Genomic DNA, 15,048 nt, shown 5'->3' on the forward strand with positions numbered 1-15,048 from the left:
ACTATTGCAAAGCAGTTGTTTACTATGAATTGTAAATTATTTTAAGTGCTCTCTTTGTTACAAATTTAGAATAATTCCTGAACGTCAAACATATGATTAATATGAAGCAGACCCTGGCTGCATTGCCTTGTGGGGTATTGTTGAAATTACATTCCGCACTTGCGCAGTTGACCGTAGTCTTCAGGTTTTTTTGCCTGCGAAATTTTGAAGCAGTTGGATAGTTGCAAGATAAATAACTGGTTGTTGCCAATAATATGTTGCAGTATTTTATATAATAAAAACATGTAGACGTTCCCGAAACGATTGCAGTAAACTCCCTGAGACTGACTAGTATTTTAGTGGCTGTTAAAGCATAGGTGAGACTTTAATCCACCCAAATGAGTCTCCACAATTTAGACTCACATATACAATTTCCTCCATTTAGATCTAGAATTAAATTAAGAGATGAAATTATAGAATCACAGAATTGATACTGTATGATTTACAAGGATGTTGCCAGGATTAGAGGATTTGAGTTATAGGGAGACGCTGAATTGGCTAGGGCTGTTTTCCCTGGAGCTTCGGAGACTGAAGGGTGACCTGATAGAGGGTTCATAATATCATAAGAGTGGAAGAGTCCAGAACTAGAGGGCATAAGTTTAGGGTGAGTGGGGAAAAATTTTAAAAGGACCTAAGAGGCAACCTTTTCATGCAGAGGGTGGTGCGTGCATGGAATGAGCTGCCAGAGGAAGCTGGTACAATTGCAACATTGAGGGGGCATCTAGATGGGTATATGGATAGGAAAGGTTTCGAGGGATGTGGGCCAAGTGCTGGCAAGTGAGATGAGATTGGTTTAGGGTAACTGGTGGGCATGGACAAGTTGGACTGAAGGGTCTGTTTCCGTGCTGTACATCTCTATGAGTATGACTCTTTGAAGTGAGGCCATTCATTGTCATATCTGTACTGACTCTCTGAATGAGAGTTGCTACTGTAATGCCATTCCCTTGCCAACTCCACATATAACCTGACACATTTGTTCATATAGTAATCCAATTTCCTCTAACTTTTTGATTGAATCTACTTCCACTATATTTTCAAAAAGTGCATTCCAGGGTTTAACCTCATGTAGCATGGGAGGTTCTGTACAGGGGATCAAGTCCAGGAGTGAAACTGACTGTTTTGCTAAGAGCACTATTACAGTAGATAGGCAGAAAGTCCTTTATTTTCTCAAGTGATTCAAAATTACCCAAATACCAGCTTGTCCAGTTTCTCAGAAGTGTTTGATACTTGGTACCACCCTAATAAATCTTGGCACATGAAAACATTATTGACTCTAGTCATGCATGCAAAATAGAACACTTATGGCACTGAATGAGGCAATTTGGCCTATTGTCTCTGTGGCAGTCACGGAAGAGTTTTCCGGCCTTACTCCACTTTTCAGTTCTTGGTCCATGGACCTGTGGGTTAAGGCAAGTTTAAGCACTTCCTGATGAAGGGCTTTTGCCTGAAATGTCAATTTTCCTGCTCCTCGGATGCTGCCCGACCTGCTGTGCTTTTCCAGTACCACACTCTTGACTCTAATCTCAACCATCTGTAGTCCTCATTTTCTCCTGGTTAAGGCATCACTGCTGAGCATCCAATTTGTTTAAGTGTGATGAGGTACTCTGACCTTACCACCCATTCGGGGCAGTGAGTTACAGCCTCTTGGTGTAACAAATCCAACTGTCATCGGATTTACAAGAATGTTGTCAGGATTGGAGGATTTGAACTGTAGAGAGAGGCTGAATAGGCTGGGACTGTTTTCTCTGAAGAATTGGAGGCTGAGGGGTTACCATTTTGAGGTTTATAAAATTGTTAGGGTCATGGTTAAGGTAAATAGACAAGGTTTTTTTTGCTCTGCAGTGAGGGAGCCCAGTACTAGAGGGCATAGGTTTAGGGTGAGAGGGAAAAGATATGAAAGAGACCTAAGAGGCAACTTTTTCACACAGAGGGTGGTGCATGTATGGAATGACCTGCCAGAGGAAATGATGGAGGCTGGTACAATTGCAACATTTAAAAGGCATCTTGATGGGTATATGAATAGGGAGGGTTTAGAAGGATATGGGCCAAGTGCTGGCAAGTGGGACTGGACGAGTGAATTTTGAGAAGATTTGTAGCTCAGCTTGAGGTTCTGGATGTAGGTTTGCTCGCTGAGCTGTAATGAACCTTCCAGCTCAGCCGGCAAACCTACATTAAGGACTAGACTAGGTTAGGATATCTGGTCGGCATAGACCGACGAGCCTGTTTCTAGGCTGAAAACATCTCAATGACTCTATGTCTTTACGTTTGCAGATTGTCATGATCAAGACGTCGATATGATCATGAATGGAACAGAGTTGTGATAAAGTTGACCCTGAAATTGCATCTTGCTCATTTTCAGTTAGAGCCGGAACAGCAGCAGTGTGAAATCTGGGATTTGTAACGCTGCAGACCAGATTGAAAGAAAATCGGATTCAGACAAAATATATGTCATAAAACATGCGGAATTCTAAACCAGAGGAGGAGGTGCGGGGTTCTGGTGATGGGGGTGGGCTTGGGGGGGGGGGGGGGGGGAATATAGAAAGTTATTTAAATAGCGAAAATAATCCCTCAGATCCCACCAGCAAGAACATAATCACTACAATGAGCGGCTGCGCTGGTGTAAACTGGAGCTGGTATACGACTCTCCAGAGACAAATAGAGGGTGGTGAAACTCAGCAGGCGAAGGGGGACAGCAAACAAAGAAATAAAAGAGGGAAGAGCTGCCTCCTAATCAATGGGTGACGCAGTGAGTGTGAGCAGCGAGGCAGCTAGAGCTGGCAAACAGTGGGAGCGGCGCCTCCAGACACTGCAGACAGCAGCCGACAACCAGACAGCCAGCAAGCATGGCCGAGCCTACTAAAACCCACGTTATCCTGCTGGCCTGTGGGAGCTTCAATCCCATCACTAAAGGACACATTCAGATGTTTGGTAAGGATTCCCCCTCCCCATCTAAAGCTAACCGGTGCTGCTGTTTAGTTTTAAGAGGAGCCTGTCTTTGCACGTCGCTCCCAATGAATCACTTAATTCATTCATTGAAAATAAATGCCCGTGTCCGACCAAAATCCTCTTCAAACTGAGGAGGACAAGGCTTAGTGAATGTATGAAGAGTTTGCCACTGGAGCCCCGGCTGCTTTCCCTTTGTTCGCTGTCCAAGGCGTGTGGTGCTGAAAGACACGGCCGGGAATCCCTGGCTGCACTCCGAGCCCAGTCCAGCGAGCTAACTGCAACATCACAACATTTCCAAAGGACGCTGAAACATCCCTGGTATATCTTGTTTCCCAATCACTCTGAGACTGCTCACGCCCTGGTGGAGAACAGTCTCGGTTTAGGCGGTAAACAGCAGTACCATGCACATGTCAGCTTTCTGCAGGATAGCTGTGTTTTTTGTAACGCTTACCACCACACTTGCCACCTACAACAATTTATTTGTGTAGATGTACCGGATTGTCTAGAAGCAGGGGAAGGCTGGATTTCTGTGCCCCACTTTTTGTGTCGATTGATTGTACAAAAAGTTCAATCCTCCTATGTCCAAATGCACTTTGAGTTTAATTGGATGATTTGTTGAGGAATCGGAAGGGCTGATGGCCCAAGTGTTGTGAAATGGATTTAAGGAGGAGGGGGGAAAGCACCATTAGATGGGGAAGTTGTTGAGAGGAGTCCTTTAGAAACTGTTGGTACCTGGGAGTTGGAGGAGGTGTGCGACCTAGAAACTTGTGTGTTTTTTTTTTGCCCAAATACAGGCCGATCTGTGATTTGATTTTGATGTGATCTTTTATTAGAAATAGTGAACGTTTCAGCACAAACGGAACCAAGAAGATCTTGCAGCGTTCTTAGTTTGTAATAACCAGGAGCCGGTGCGAGTTTTGTTGCGTTGAAGTCATGATGGAAGCTTGTGGCCATTTGGTTTGAAAGGTGCTAGATTGTTGCAGTTGGGTGACGAGCTGTGTTAGCTGTTACTCAACGTGAAGAAGGCGCTGAGTGATGGATACTCAGTGGATGGGCAGGAACAGGGAAGCTGCTGATGGCAGATTCTCGGAAATATGATGGATGAAGTGGGGGGGGGGGGGAGCCGAGGATAGCACAGACAATCGCAGTGGCTCGGAGGCACTTTGGGAGAAGTGGAAATTTCCAGTGAACTGCCTAATTGGCAGGCTGCAACCTCACGGTGGTTCGATTGTACGCACAGGGGAACTGATAGTGCTGGGCTGCAATACTGGCTGCTTCCTTTTTGTTCAAGCATCTTAGACATACGCAGGCATCAATCGCCGCTGCAAGAATTCTATCCATTTGCATCTGCCTCCTTCTTTGAGCAAGACATGTCCCCAATGCCTAGGGGAATGAAATAATTGGCTTCCACAATGAATCATCTGGAGGCCACAGTTGTCTGTGTCATTCCATGCCTATTAATACACTTTCAATTGCAGCATCAGTGATCAGAAGCAGAGTGGCTCTGTCCAGGATGACCTTTTATGTTTAACAGGAAATGCATAAAAAGACAGCCTTCAGGAGAGCCCATGATAAAATGGCTGCTTGATATTATCCAAAGAGTCAGAGCAAAGTAATGGACAGTAATTAATAACGCATCAACAAGATAATTAAGTAGCTGGCCCTCCATAGGCGAAGATGATGTGTACAAATTTAATAGATTTAGAGTAAAAGTTTTTCTTTGCTCTGTGAAAGCTTTATATTTGAATTTTGAGAGCATGTCTGAATCTGCAATATCCCAGATAGATAATCCTACCACTGTGCAAGAGTGCTGAAAAAAAATGTAAGCAAAAAGATTAAGGAAAGGAAGAGACATAGAGTCATAGAGATGTATAGCATGGAAACATGAAAGAACACCTGGAGTACAGAGAGGTGCACACTTAATGTTTGTGTGTACATACGTACTGATGCATTTTGTGTACATGCACTGAGGCGGAATGGATTTGTTATTACATTCCAGGCAGGTTGTTTACAGACCAGACAGGCTTGTGTGAAATTGTTCAGACCCAGTTTAAGTATTCGGTTTAAGTTTTGCAATGATCTGTGATGAGGATACAGATGATAGAGCATTATTAAAGAAGGTCTGTATAAAAGGGCCTAATATTGGAACAGTATGATTTAGAATATTTTTTATTCATAAATTTTAGCTGGCTCATCTGTTTTGCTGTATATTAACATTTCCCTGTAGCTTAAAGTCATAGCCTTTTCAATAAAAATGTGCTGATGCAAACCTTCCAGGATGAAAATGTCTTTGTTACTAATCGGTATGTTTAGATGATTGTAATGTTTTACAAAACTGGAGCGAATAGGTTTGAAGAACTCTTGTATTATAGTTGAAAAGAATGTTGTGACTGATACACACAGTTTAATAACAGGATAAAATGCCTTTATTGCAATTCCATATATTAAAAGTACATTTGGTGGTAGAGCCTTGATTCACAGGCTTTTGTCTGGATACAATGCAATTAATCACTTGTATTGTAGAATTTAAATTGAAAAGACAAAAATAAAACACCTTTGAAATGAGAATACAACTGCTCATTTTATCTAATTTATTTCATATGGAAATATAAGAGCCATTAAATTAATTAAAATGACACAAATGTTTATGATGAAAATTTGAGAGCTTAGAACAAATTTAAAGCAGTTGAGTTTAGAAGAAAGCCAACACTTCATTCTTTGGAAACTGAAAGAGAACTGTGTGAAGGTAAAGTAATTTAAATTATAATAGATAAAGAAGTGATCTGACCTGGCTTATGTTTAAAAATAATTCCCAATTATTTTGCAAATGAAATAATTGCTGCAGTGACATTTTAGACACTGCAAAATGGAAATGAAGAAAACATGTTTTCCACTTTTTGAATCAAATATAGTGAAGGAAAAGAAGAAAGTTAGATATAAAATATTTTTTGCGTGAATCAAAAGAAAAAAGCAATGAGTTTAGTTACATACCACTGGGCATAGGGTTCTTCGCATTCTGAATTATTCATGCAACTGAAAATGCTCAATTCTCTTTGATCTTTTATGTTTTGTCCATCAAATCCTTCATTTGAGTAAATCTCTATCCACAAAACTGACTATGACCTGAATTTGAGAATCAGCCAAATGTGCTTTGGGGTCTTGGTAATGTGGTCAAACAGCCAGGCATAACAAAATAGTTTCTCAGCTCTGTTAAGTTGACATTTTAAAATCTTTCCTCATTAAGAACAGTTCTTTTATTTTATGTTTTGAATGGACTTTTATAGGATAAGAGTGTCACGTGAAAATTGAAAATCTTCTTTGATTACAAGATCTTTAACATGATGTGCTTCATTGATGGCTAAACGAGTTCAAACTTCAATTTGATTTCAAAGAAGAGTAATACTTACCTGAATGTGGCATTTCCTTAACTCTCAACTGCTTCCATAAAACCCCACAGATTTTTGCCTGGGCATGGATTTTATGCTTGGCTGTATGCTTGGGTGGATGATTAATACAACTTGCCATCAGCAAAGGATACAGCTTCAGGTACAGTTTAGGATGCAGCTTCTGGATTGTACCCAGCAAGGCATTTTGGTAGCTAGCCATGTTTCTTATCATTCTTAGTCAGCAGTCCCTGAATATTTTTGTGTTTTATTATTGTTGTTCCCAAGGAATTTTCAAGGTTGATAATATGCAACAGTTTATAATCCAGGATTTATTCTAAAATCTACATTTGACAGTTAAAATGAAGTACAATTTGATCATTGAAATTAACTGCCAAATGATTGCTTTTGGTTGGTAAGAGATGCAGATGCCTACAAATTGGGGGACGAAAATAACAGCTCATTTTCAAATAATGTGGAAAAGGATGAAACAAAATGAGAGTGGGAGGATAACAGATATAAACATTGCCAATCTTAATTTAAGAAATATTATTTTGATGATTGTTTTTACTGTTCTGATCCTTCTTGACTGAATGTTTTATGCCTGTGATGGTAATTTAGAATTTGAAACAGATTTCTCACTAATTAATACAGATTATCAACAAGGTGGTTATGTGTTGCCAGGTTTGTACGAAGATCTCCAGTGAACATAATGGATATGTTCTGTAACCTGGAATATATAGCCACGGTAGACTTGGTTCAGATAAAGATCATAGCCAAAACGCATTGTTGATCAAAGCCCCCTGATCTTTTTTCCTCTAGACTTTCATGTCTGATATAGGATCTACATGAAAATGGTAATAAAATATTAATACTTGGCTGTCCACTTGTCCACTGTTACTAGCAGTAGATCGATCTCCTTGTCTTTAGTGATGTAGTAAGCTTAGTTTCAGTCATTCTAATTATTGACATAGATTAAATCAATTCTGTGTGCTCTGGCTTTTGTAACATTAGAGTGATAGATGATGGTGATGATGATATTGAGCTTTGTGGAAGCCAGCAAAAGACCCTGAATTGTTAACAATACTCTCTAAGACAGGAAATAAATGTGACACTGGAAAAAGTAATTAAGCAGCCACCAGTAGCTACAGTTTTCTAATTTTACAAGTATACTGATTGATGATTTACCGCGAAATGTGTGAATTGCATTTGTTAGCCATGTCTTTAAACACTGATACCTATTTTAAAAATGTCTTAATTTCTGCATCAGTGACCTTAAAATGTTGAATTCTAACTGTCTATAATGCTAGTGGTAACTCCAATATTGCTTTATGTGATGTCCTGATCAAATAATCAGATTAAAGTACAGTGAAAAACAATTATTGTCTCCGCAGACGTGTGCCAAATGTTTTTTCTTTAGTTTGGCATGATAGAATGTCTTTCATATTCATTTGAAAGTTAAAAGAGCAGTCTTTTTAACGAACTCAACAGCACCCTTATTCCTTTTCCTGTGATCTTGCAGTAAATCACACTGATCTGCAATTTGAGATCAAAGTATGAAACAGTTTTGGCAAAGTCCAACAAACAAGGCAAATTTCATCACATAAAGGAAGTAACAATTTGACAGAGGTCCAACTAATGTTTACTAGCTTGGTAATTTCATCAAATTCACAGAGCTCAAAAGAAGGATAATACATGCAATCCAGCTTTAATTCACTGTAGAGAGTGTGTAAAATTGACAGTGAAGGAGATGGTGCAGATGGACAGTTTCAATTTACTAAATATGATTAAAGGGAGATAGATAGAATTTCAGAGAATGAACAATTGAGAAGAATTAGGTTGAAACTGCAGTATCCTTGGGTACTGTACACTGGGCACCTTCCATCAATGATTAAGAAAGAAATTAAATTACAAAAACAGGTTATTTGACAGCATTTACTTTGAACAGAAAGTTGCTCAGAATTAATAAATTGTGGTAATCAAACTGAATTGTGAAAACTGAACTGAACACAATCACAAAATTGTGATTCAGAGTTCAATACATTGACTAAAAATCAGTGCCAGTTGAATATTGGTGCAGCGTCCATAAGTTTGACTGTCTCCTTGTGTCAGAATTGTATCAGTAGAAAGGTTTTTACCAAGGGTTTGAATGTTCCCTGGATAGTAAATTAAATCACTAGTTCAATGTGGGTCATGATTACAGATAGCCAAATGACTTTGGAAAACAGCTAAGCAAATAGTTTAGGAAGATAAGACATGGGGTTGTTGGAATTACTGGAATACCTGCCTTTGGAAGAGACTCTGGGGCCCTGTGCTAATTTTTTTCCTCGCAATTCTTAATGAGCTTGATTTGTTATTTCACAAATCTAGAAGGTCTACGAAGAAGGAAATGTCCTTCAAAGCAACACTCTGGTCGCACATCTAATCTTTTTCCTTCACTTTAGTTGAAGTACATGGGAACCTGGTAACATTTTCGCATTTCATGTGATGATTGCTTTGTAAAACTTGAAAAGCTGACCTGTCGCCACTTTCTAAAGTCGTGGATCCAGCTTGAGTTCCATCCAAACTGAATCCTTGTGTGGAAGCTGTATCATTGATACACAGCTGTCAGCAATTCATTTTCACCAAGCAGAAACCCAGTGGTCTGTGAGAATCCATAGGAACAGAGAAACACAGAAACAGGAATAAGCCATTCAGTCCATCATGCCTGCTTCACTATTTAATATGATCATGGCTAGTTGAACATTTCAATGTCTTTTACCCACACTATTCCCATAGCCTTTTGCATGTTGATAATTTTTTTAAAAATCTACCTCTACTTTAAGTAAACTCAAGGGCCCAAGCTTCCACAACCCTCTGGGTTAGAGAATCCAAAGATTCAACACACTCTAACTAAAAAAATTGTTGTCCTTATTTCAGTCCTAAGTAACATCCCCCTTACTTTTAAATTGTTCCCTTTGGTTCTGGACCACCAGCCAGAAGAAACATTTTACCTAATTACCCCATTCAGTATTTTGTAAGTTTCATTGCAATCCCCTCTCATTCTTTGAAACTCTAGAGACTACAGGCCCAAGTTGCCCAATTTCTCTTACTAGGACAGTCCTGCCATTGTGGGAACAAATCTGGTGAGACTTTATTGCATTCCTCCTGTTGCAATAATGTCTTTGATGAGGTAAGAAAACCAAAACTGCACGCAGTAGTTCAGGTGCGATCTAACTAAAGTTCTATACAATTGAAGCAAGGTTTCATTGCTCCTGTACTCAAGTCCTCTTGCAATAAAGGCTAGCATTCCATTTGCCTTCTTAATTGCTCATTACACCTGCATGTTAGCCATCAGTGACTTATTGACAAATCTCTTTGCATATCCACACTTTCCAACCTATCACCATTTAAGGAATACTCTACACATTTGTTCTCCCTAAAAGGGAGAGCCTCACATTTTTACACATTATATTCCATTTGCATCTTTTTGTTCAAAACACTAAGCCTGTCTAAATTCCCTTGAAAACATTTTACATCTTCTTCACAACACACATTCCTGTTTAGTTTTGTGTAATCTGCAAATTTGGAAATATTACATTTGATCCCCACCTCCAAATCATTGAGTTACATTGTGAACAGTTGGTGCCCCAAGTACTGATCCTTGCAGAATCCCACTAGATAAAGTCTGCCAATGCGAGAATGACTCATTTATTCATACTCTTTGCTTTCTGTCTTTTAGCCAGTCCTTAATCCATGTTTATTACCTCCTTTACCACATTACCTCCTTTCCTATGTGCTTTTGGTTTGGTAACTAACCTTCTGTGGTGGATCTCATCAAGAGCCTTCTGAAAATCCAGATATACTTATCCACTCTCATGTAACAATTGTGTTCAGAATTTCCTCAGAAACACCCAACAAGTTTACCAAACACGAATTTCCATTCAAAAATCCATGCTGGCAAAGGTTAGTCAAATAATTTTTATCCAATTTATCAAGTTCTTGCTGATAGAGTCAAGCATTTTCCCTGCCACTGATGTAAGGCTGATAGGTCTGACCTTTCCTATGTTTTTTCCCTTACTCCTTTCTTAAATAATGGGTGACCTTTAGAGGCTTCAAAACTGCAGGAATCATTCCAAAATCGAATATTAGAAGATGATTACCAATGCATCAACTATCGCTGCAGCAACCCCTCCCAATACTCTGGAATGTAGACTATCAAATTCCAAGGACTTATTAACTTTCAGCATCACTAATTTCTCTAGTACAGCATTCTTACTGATAGTATTTTCCTTTAGCTCCTGCTTATCCCACGTTACTTGGATCTCCACTCTTGGAGATTCCTTGTACCTTCCTTAGTGAAAATAGACACAAAGTAATCATTTAGTTTTCCTGCCATTTTGCTATTTCCTATTGCAAATTTTCCTGATGTTTTTTATTCACATATGGGATGTTGATGTTGCTGCATTTATTGCTTACCCTAGTTGCTGTTGACAAGGTGGTGATGAGCTTCCTCCTTGAACTGCTGCAGTCCATGTGGTGTAGATAGACCCATTAGGGAGGGGAGGGAAATCCAGTATTTTGACCCAGTGAAGGAACGGTGATATATTTCCAAGTCAGGGTGATGAGTGGCTTGCAAGGCAACTTTCAGGTTGTGGTGTTCCCATATATCAGCTGTCCTTGTGTTTCTAGGTGGTAAAGATTGCAGAATATATTCTCAAAGGAGTCTTAGTAAGGTACTGCAATTCACCTTGTAGATATTACACACTGCTGTGACAGGACATCAGTCATGGAAGAAGTGGATGCTTGTGGATGTGATGTCAAGCAAGTGTGCTGCTTTGCCCTAGATAGTGTCAAGCTTTTGTTTTTAATGGACCCATATTTGTCTTAGTGCACTGTAGAAACCTTTACAATCCATTGTGTGTTTTTGCTATCCTTTGTTTTTCAGATCATTGGCCAATAAAGATGTTTTTCTTTCAAAATATCATCTCTCCAGAATCTTTATTGTCCTTTGTGTTATATGAATGTGTTTGGTTTTGGATTAAAAGTTGATGTAATTCTAATTTCAGTTTTAGCTTCTATTTTTAAGAGTGTGGTTTGCTTTATAAGAAACAGATTATTTTGATTTCATGAAGGAAGCCAGGTGAAATTCTTTTTTTTATGTTGGATAGCAATACAAAAGGGAAACAGATGGTCAGTTTTGATTGAATCAAAACATTTATACAAATGGCGCAACTCGTGAGGCTTGACTGTCCATACATTCCTCCCATCAGAGTCGGAGCAATATATTCTGGAAAATGGCTAACTTTACAACCGTGCATTTGATGAGCTTGCACAATGCATATATAAACAGGTGAAATAGCTTTGGAGTAACCAATTAAAAATAATATCAACTTATGAATTTCAGGAAAGGGAAGAGGAATAATTGATATGGCACAGGCTTTGTTACTTTTTATTGTTTTTAGTGCATTTGTCAACTTAATTGTTTTGATGTGGTTGTCGTCATGCAAATAGTCCAGTTAACACGAACCAATCCATTAAAAGTCAAAATCCCTGAACTTCTGTGGAATTTATTTTCTGGATTAAGTGAAAATGCAGAGAATTTGGACGCCAAGAAAGCTGGGACTTTAAGTACCACGCTTTAATGATTTCTCATTTTTGATGTTGACCTTCCTACTATTCTGCCCTCTTTCTCCATTTCCAATGTGTTGCATTGGAGGACACCTGGAGTTTTGCTTCTTCATTTGGAGTCCGTAGTTGTGATCAAATAGTTTAAGACTCTGCTGTCTGGTTATCCTATGGGCTATGACTGGTGCACATTGTTTAAGAATAAGGAAAAACACTGAGAACCATAGAGATGCATAAGAGATTTCTTTGAGTCTGAAAGAGAAAGACAGATTTATGTATAACATGGGATGTGAATTTCCACAATTTAATTGATGATTCAGTTCAGCTATCCGACTTTTAGCACACCCATATTTAACTGGCACTAAAGCATTAAACAAAGAATCTTGCCTTGTATCATGTTCCAAAAATATTTTTGCATTATACTTTGTTTATGTGAAATTATACCCAGGCCAATACGCAGTGATTTTGAAATAAAATATTGTCATTGCTTCTGGAGGAATTTTATCTATTGTTAGTTAGGGGTCCAAATTTTATGCAATACAAAACGCTGCCTGAGAAATACCTACCAGCTAAAGTGATAATGCCTCTGTCTAATTATTGCCTGTAATCAAGACCTATTCAAGTTCCCCTACCATATTTGGTCAGTGAAACGATAATAGGGATGTTTGCCATGAAGAAATTTAAGCCTTTTCCGTAGACTATTAAATTTGTTTCTGGCTTAAACAAGGAAAATTATAGTTCAGGAAACTGCACATGCTCCATTGACTACAGCGAATGCTACAATTATTGGCCCCTTGAAAAATGACTCCATTTCCTACAAAGAAGCAAGTCCAGATTTAAGAGAATTAAGGAGTATGGCTGGGCATTAGGATGGCTGGTTCACTCAGTGTAATTGTATTTCTGCACCCTTAAGATGATGCAGAGGTCCATGTTCAAGTGTATTTATAGTGCTCAGCTTACCATTCCGTAAGATCTGTAGAACATATTTGTTACTTTATATTTGGAAATAATTAGTGAACAATTATCGTCTAAACAGTATTGTGCAAATTAAACACACTAAGTTTGCTTCCATGTGAAATTCAAGTGGTAAATCTGGTCCACAATTTTAGCATGAGACGTATGACCTATTGTTTATTTTCAATGTTGTTGAAGAGTTTATCGTGCACAACCTGCACTCTGATTGCCAACTTGGGTTATCACTAAGTCTACATATAGCAGACAATAGATTATTCAATGGTAACTGTAGTTTCTATTTCAGAGAATTGAAAGAACATATCCCATTCCTGAAACATCAGCATGTGATTGAGGCTGATATCCGTCTGCTCTTTTGGTCAGATAGCAAGGAATTATCCTTTCTGTCCTGGCTAATATTTATTCCTAAAGTTAATAATCATACCTAGAATTTCTCAGTGCTGTTTACAGGGCTTTATGTGCAAATTGACTGCCAGATTCCCTGTTATATAACATTGATGATACAAAAAGTATACTATAGTGTGTAAAATACTATGCAATGCCCTGAGGTAGTGAAATATGTGATATAAATGCAAGTCATTTCTGTTCACTCTGACTGTAGTTTATATATCTGGGCTCGTAGAGAGTGCTGTCTAAATGTATGGGAATCCTGAATTTGTAACAATTTCAATAGATCGAAATGTTTCTTTACTATTTGTGTTTTCAGCCTTGACAATGTCAATCTATGGCAATCCAGCAATGATTGCGCAAATGCTGATATACACCACTAAGAGCGTTAGCAGCATCAGAACTTTAAGATATGTGATCTTGAGATCAAAGATGGCAGTGACCCAGTAAGTTTGAATCTGCAGAGCTCTGCCCAAGACTCAGGCAAAGTGGGGTATCCACCCTCACCTCATCTGCTAAATTGTTTAAAACAGATTTTGCCCAGCAGTTTTGACCATTCTGCATCAAACTTTGGCAATTTATTGCATTTTTAAAATGACCAAAGGCAAAGGCTTTCGCAGTTTGCAGCAGGCAGGGAACTCCCTACACATTCTCCCACCCACCCCGAAGCAACAGAGACATCCACGGCCGGCCCAGGGGACTTATCTGCAGAGGCGAGCCTAATTTCAGAGTTCATTAAACTCCGAGAGAAGATTGATGCGTCCATCGAAGAGACCCGGTCCAGGTGGGAGTCGATCTCGGTCATGCTGCAGAAGCATGACTGAGAGATCGGGAAACTTGGGCAGCGTGTCGGAGGGGCGGAGAAACAGGCCGCGGCCTCGGAGACCACTGCTGAGTCATCCATGGGACAGGTCCGGGATCTGGAACGTCGTGTCCGGACCTTAGAGGAACATATCAATGACCTCAAAAATTGAGGTCATCGGAAAAATATTCAGTTTCTGCACCTTCCCGAACAGGAGGAGGAAGTTCAGCTTGTGGATTTCCTGGAGCAATGGCTCCCACAGCTGCTGAAATTGGAGTCAGAGCTGGGCCGGATGCGGGTTGAGCAGAGTCCACCGGGTTGCTGTGCACAGGCCCCGGTCGGACCAGCGCCCCCGCCTGGTCCAAGTTCGACTTTAACATTACAGGGAAAAACAAATGCTGTTGGAGGCCTCCAAATCTTGGGGAAGGACCCCCATGCCATGATGTACAAGGGCTCCAGGATAATGTTGTTCCAGGACTTCTCTCCGGTTGTGGTCCATAAGAGGAAGGCATTTGATGAAACAAAGAAGCGTCTGAGGGATTTAAATATTCAATATTCAATATTGTATGCAATATCCGGCAACGCTGCACATTAGTCATGGAGGATCTGTATATAACTTCAGATCACTGGAAAAAGTAAAAGAATTCCTGGATGCCCTCAAATAGACTGCGGAACTTGAACTGTATGGATAATGACTTTACTTTTGATTTTTCCTCCTCCTTTCTTCCTCTTTCTCTTCTCCATCTTTCCTTGAGGGTGAGGGGCTCGTTTGTTATCCTTTCTTTGGACTCTTATCTATAGCTCGCGCAGTTTAATTGATTATTGGGGGATGTTTCTGAGTGGGGTTTTTATTTGGTTGCTTAATACTTGCTGGGATTGTAATTTTGTAATTTTATATAATTTCATCTTGTG

General features: G+C 39.5%; 1 protein-coding gene across 1 annotated transcript in view; it reads left to right on the forward strand.

Moving 5' to 3' along the window:
* Positions 1-2,757: 2,757 nt before the first annotated feature.
* nmnat2 (nicotinamide nucleotide adenylyltransferase 2) overlaps positions 2,758-15,048 on the forward strand; it is a 257,728-nt gene continuing 245,437 nt past the window's right edge. The window contains exon 1 of the mRNA XM_043699527.1: positions 2,758-2,967. Within this exon, the coding sequence (XP_043555462.1) occupies positions 2,883-2,967 (85 nt within the window). The 5' untranslated portion in view covers positions 2,758-2,882. The remainder of the gene's footprint in view (positions 2,968-15,048) is intronic.

The sequence above is a fragment of the Chiloscyllium plagiosum genome, chromosome 11 (assembly GCF_004010195.1).
Source record: "Chiloscyllium plagiosum isolate BGI_BamShark_2017 chromosome 11, ASM401019v2, whole genome shotgun sequence".
NCBI classification, from domain to species: Eukaryota; Metazoa; Chordata; class Chondrichthyes; order Orectolobiformes; family Hemiscylliidae; genus Chiloscyllium; species Chiloscyllium plagiosum.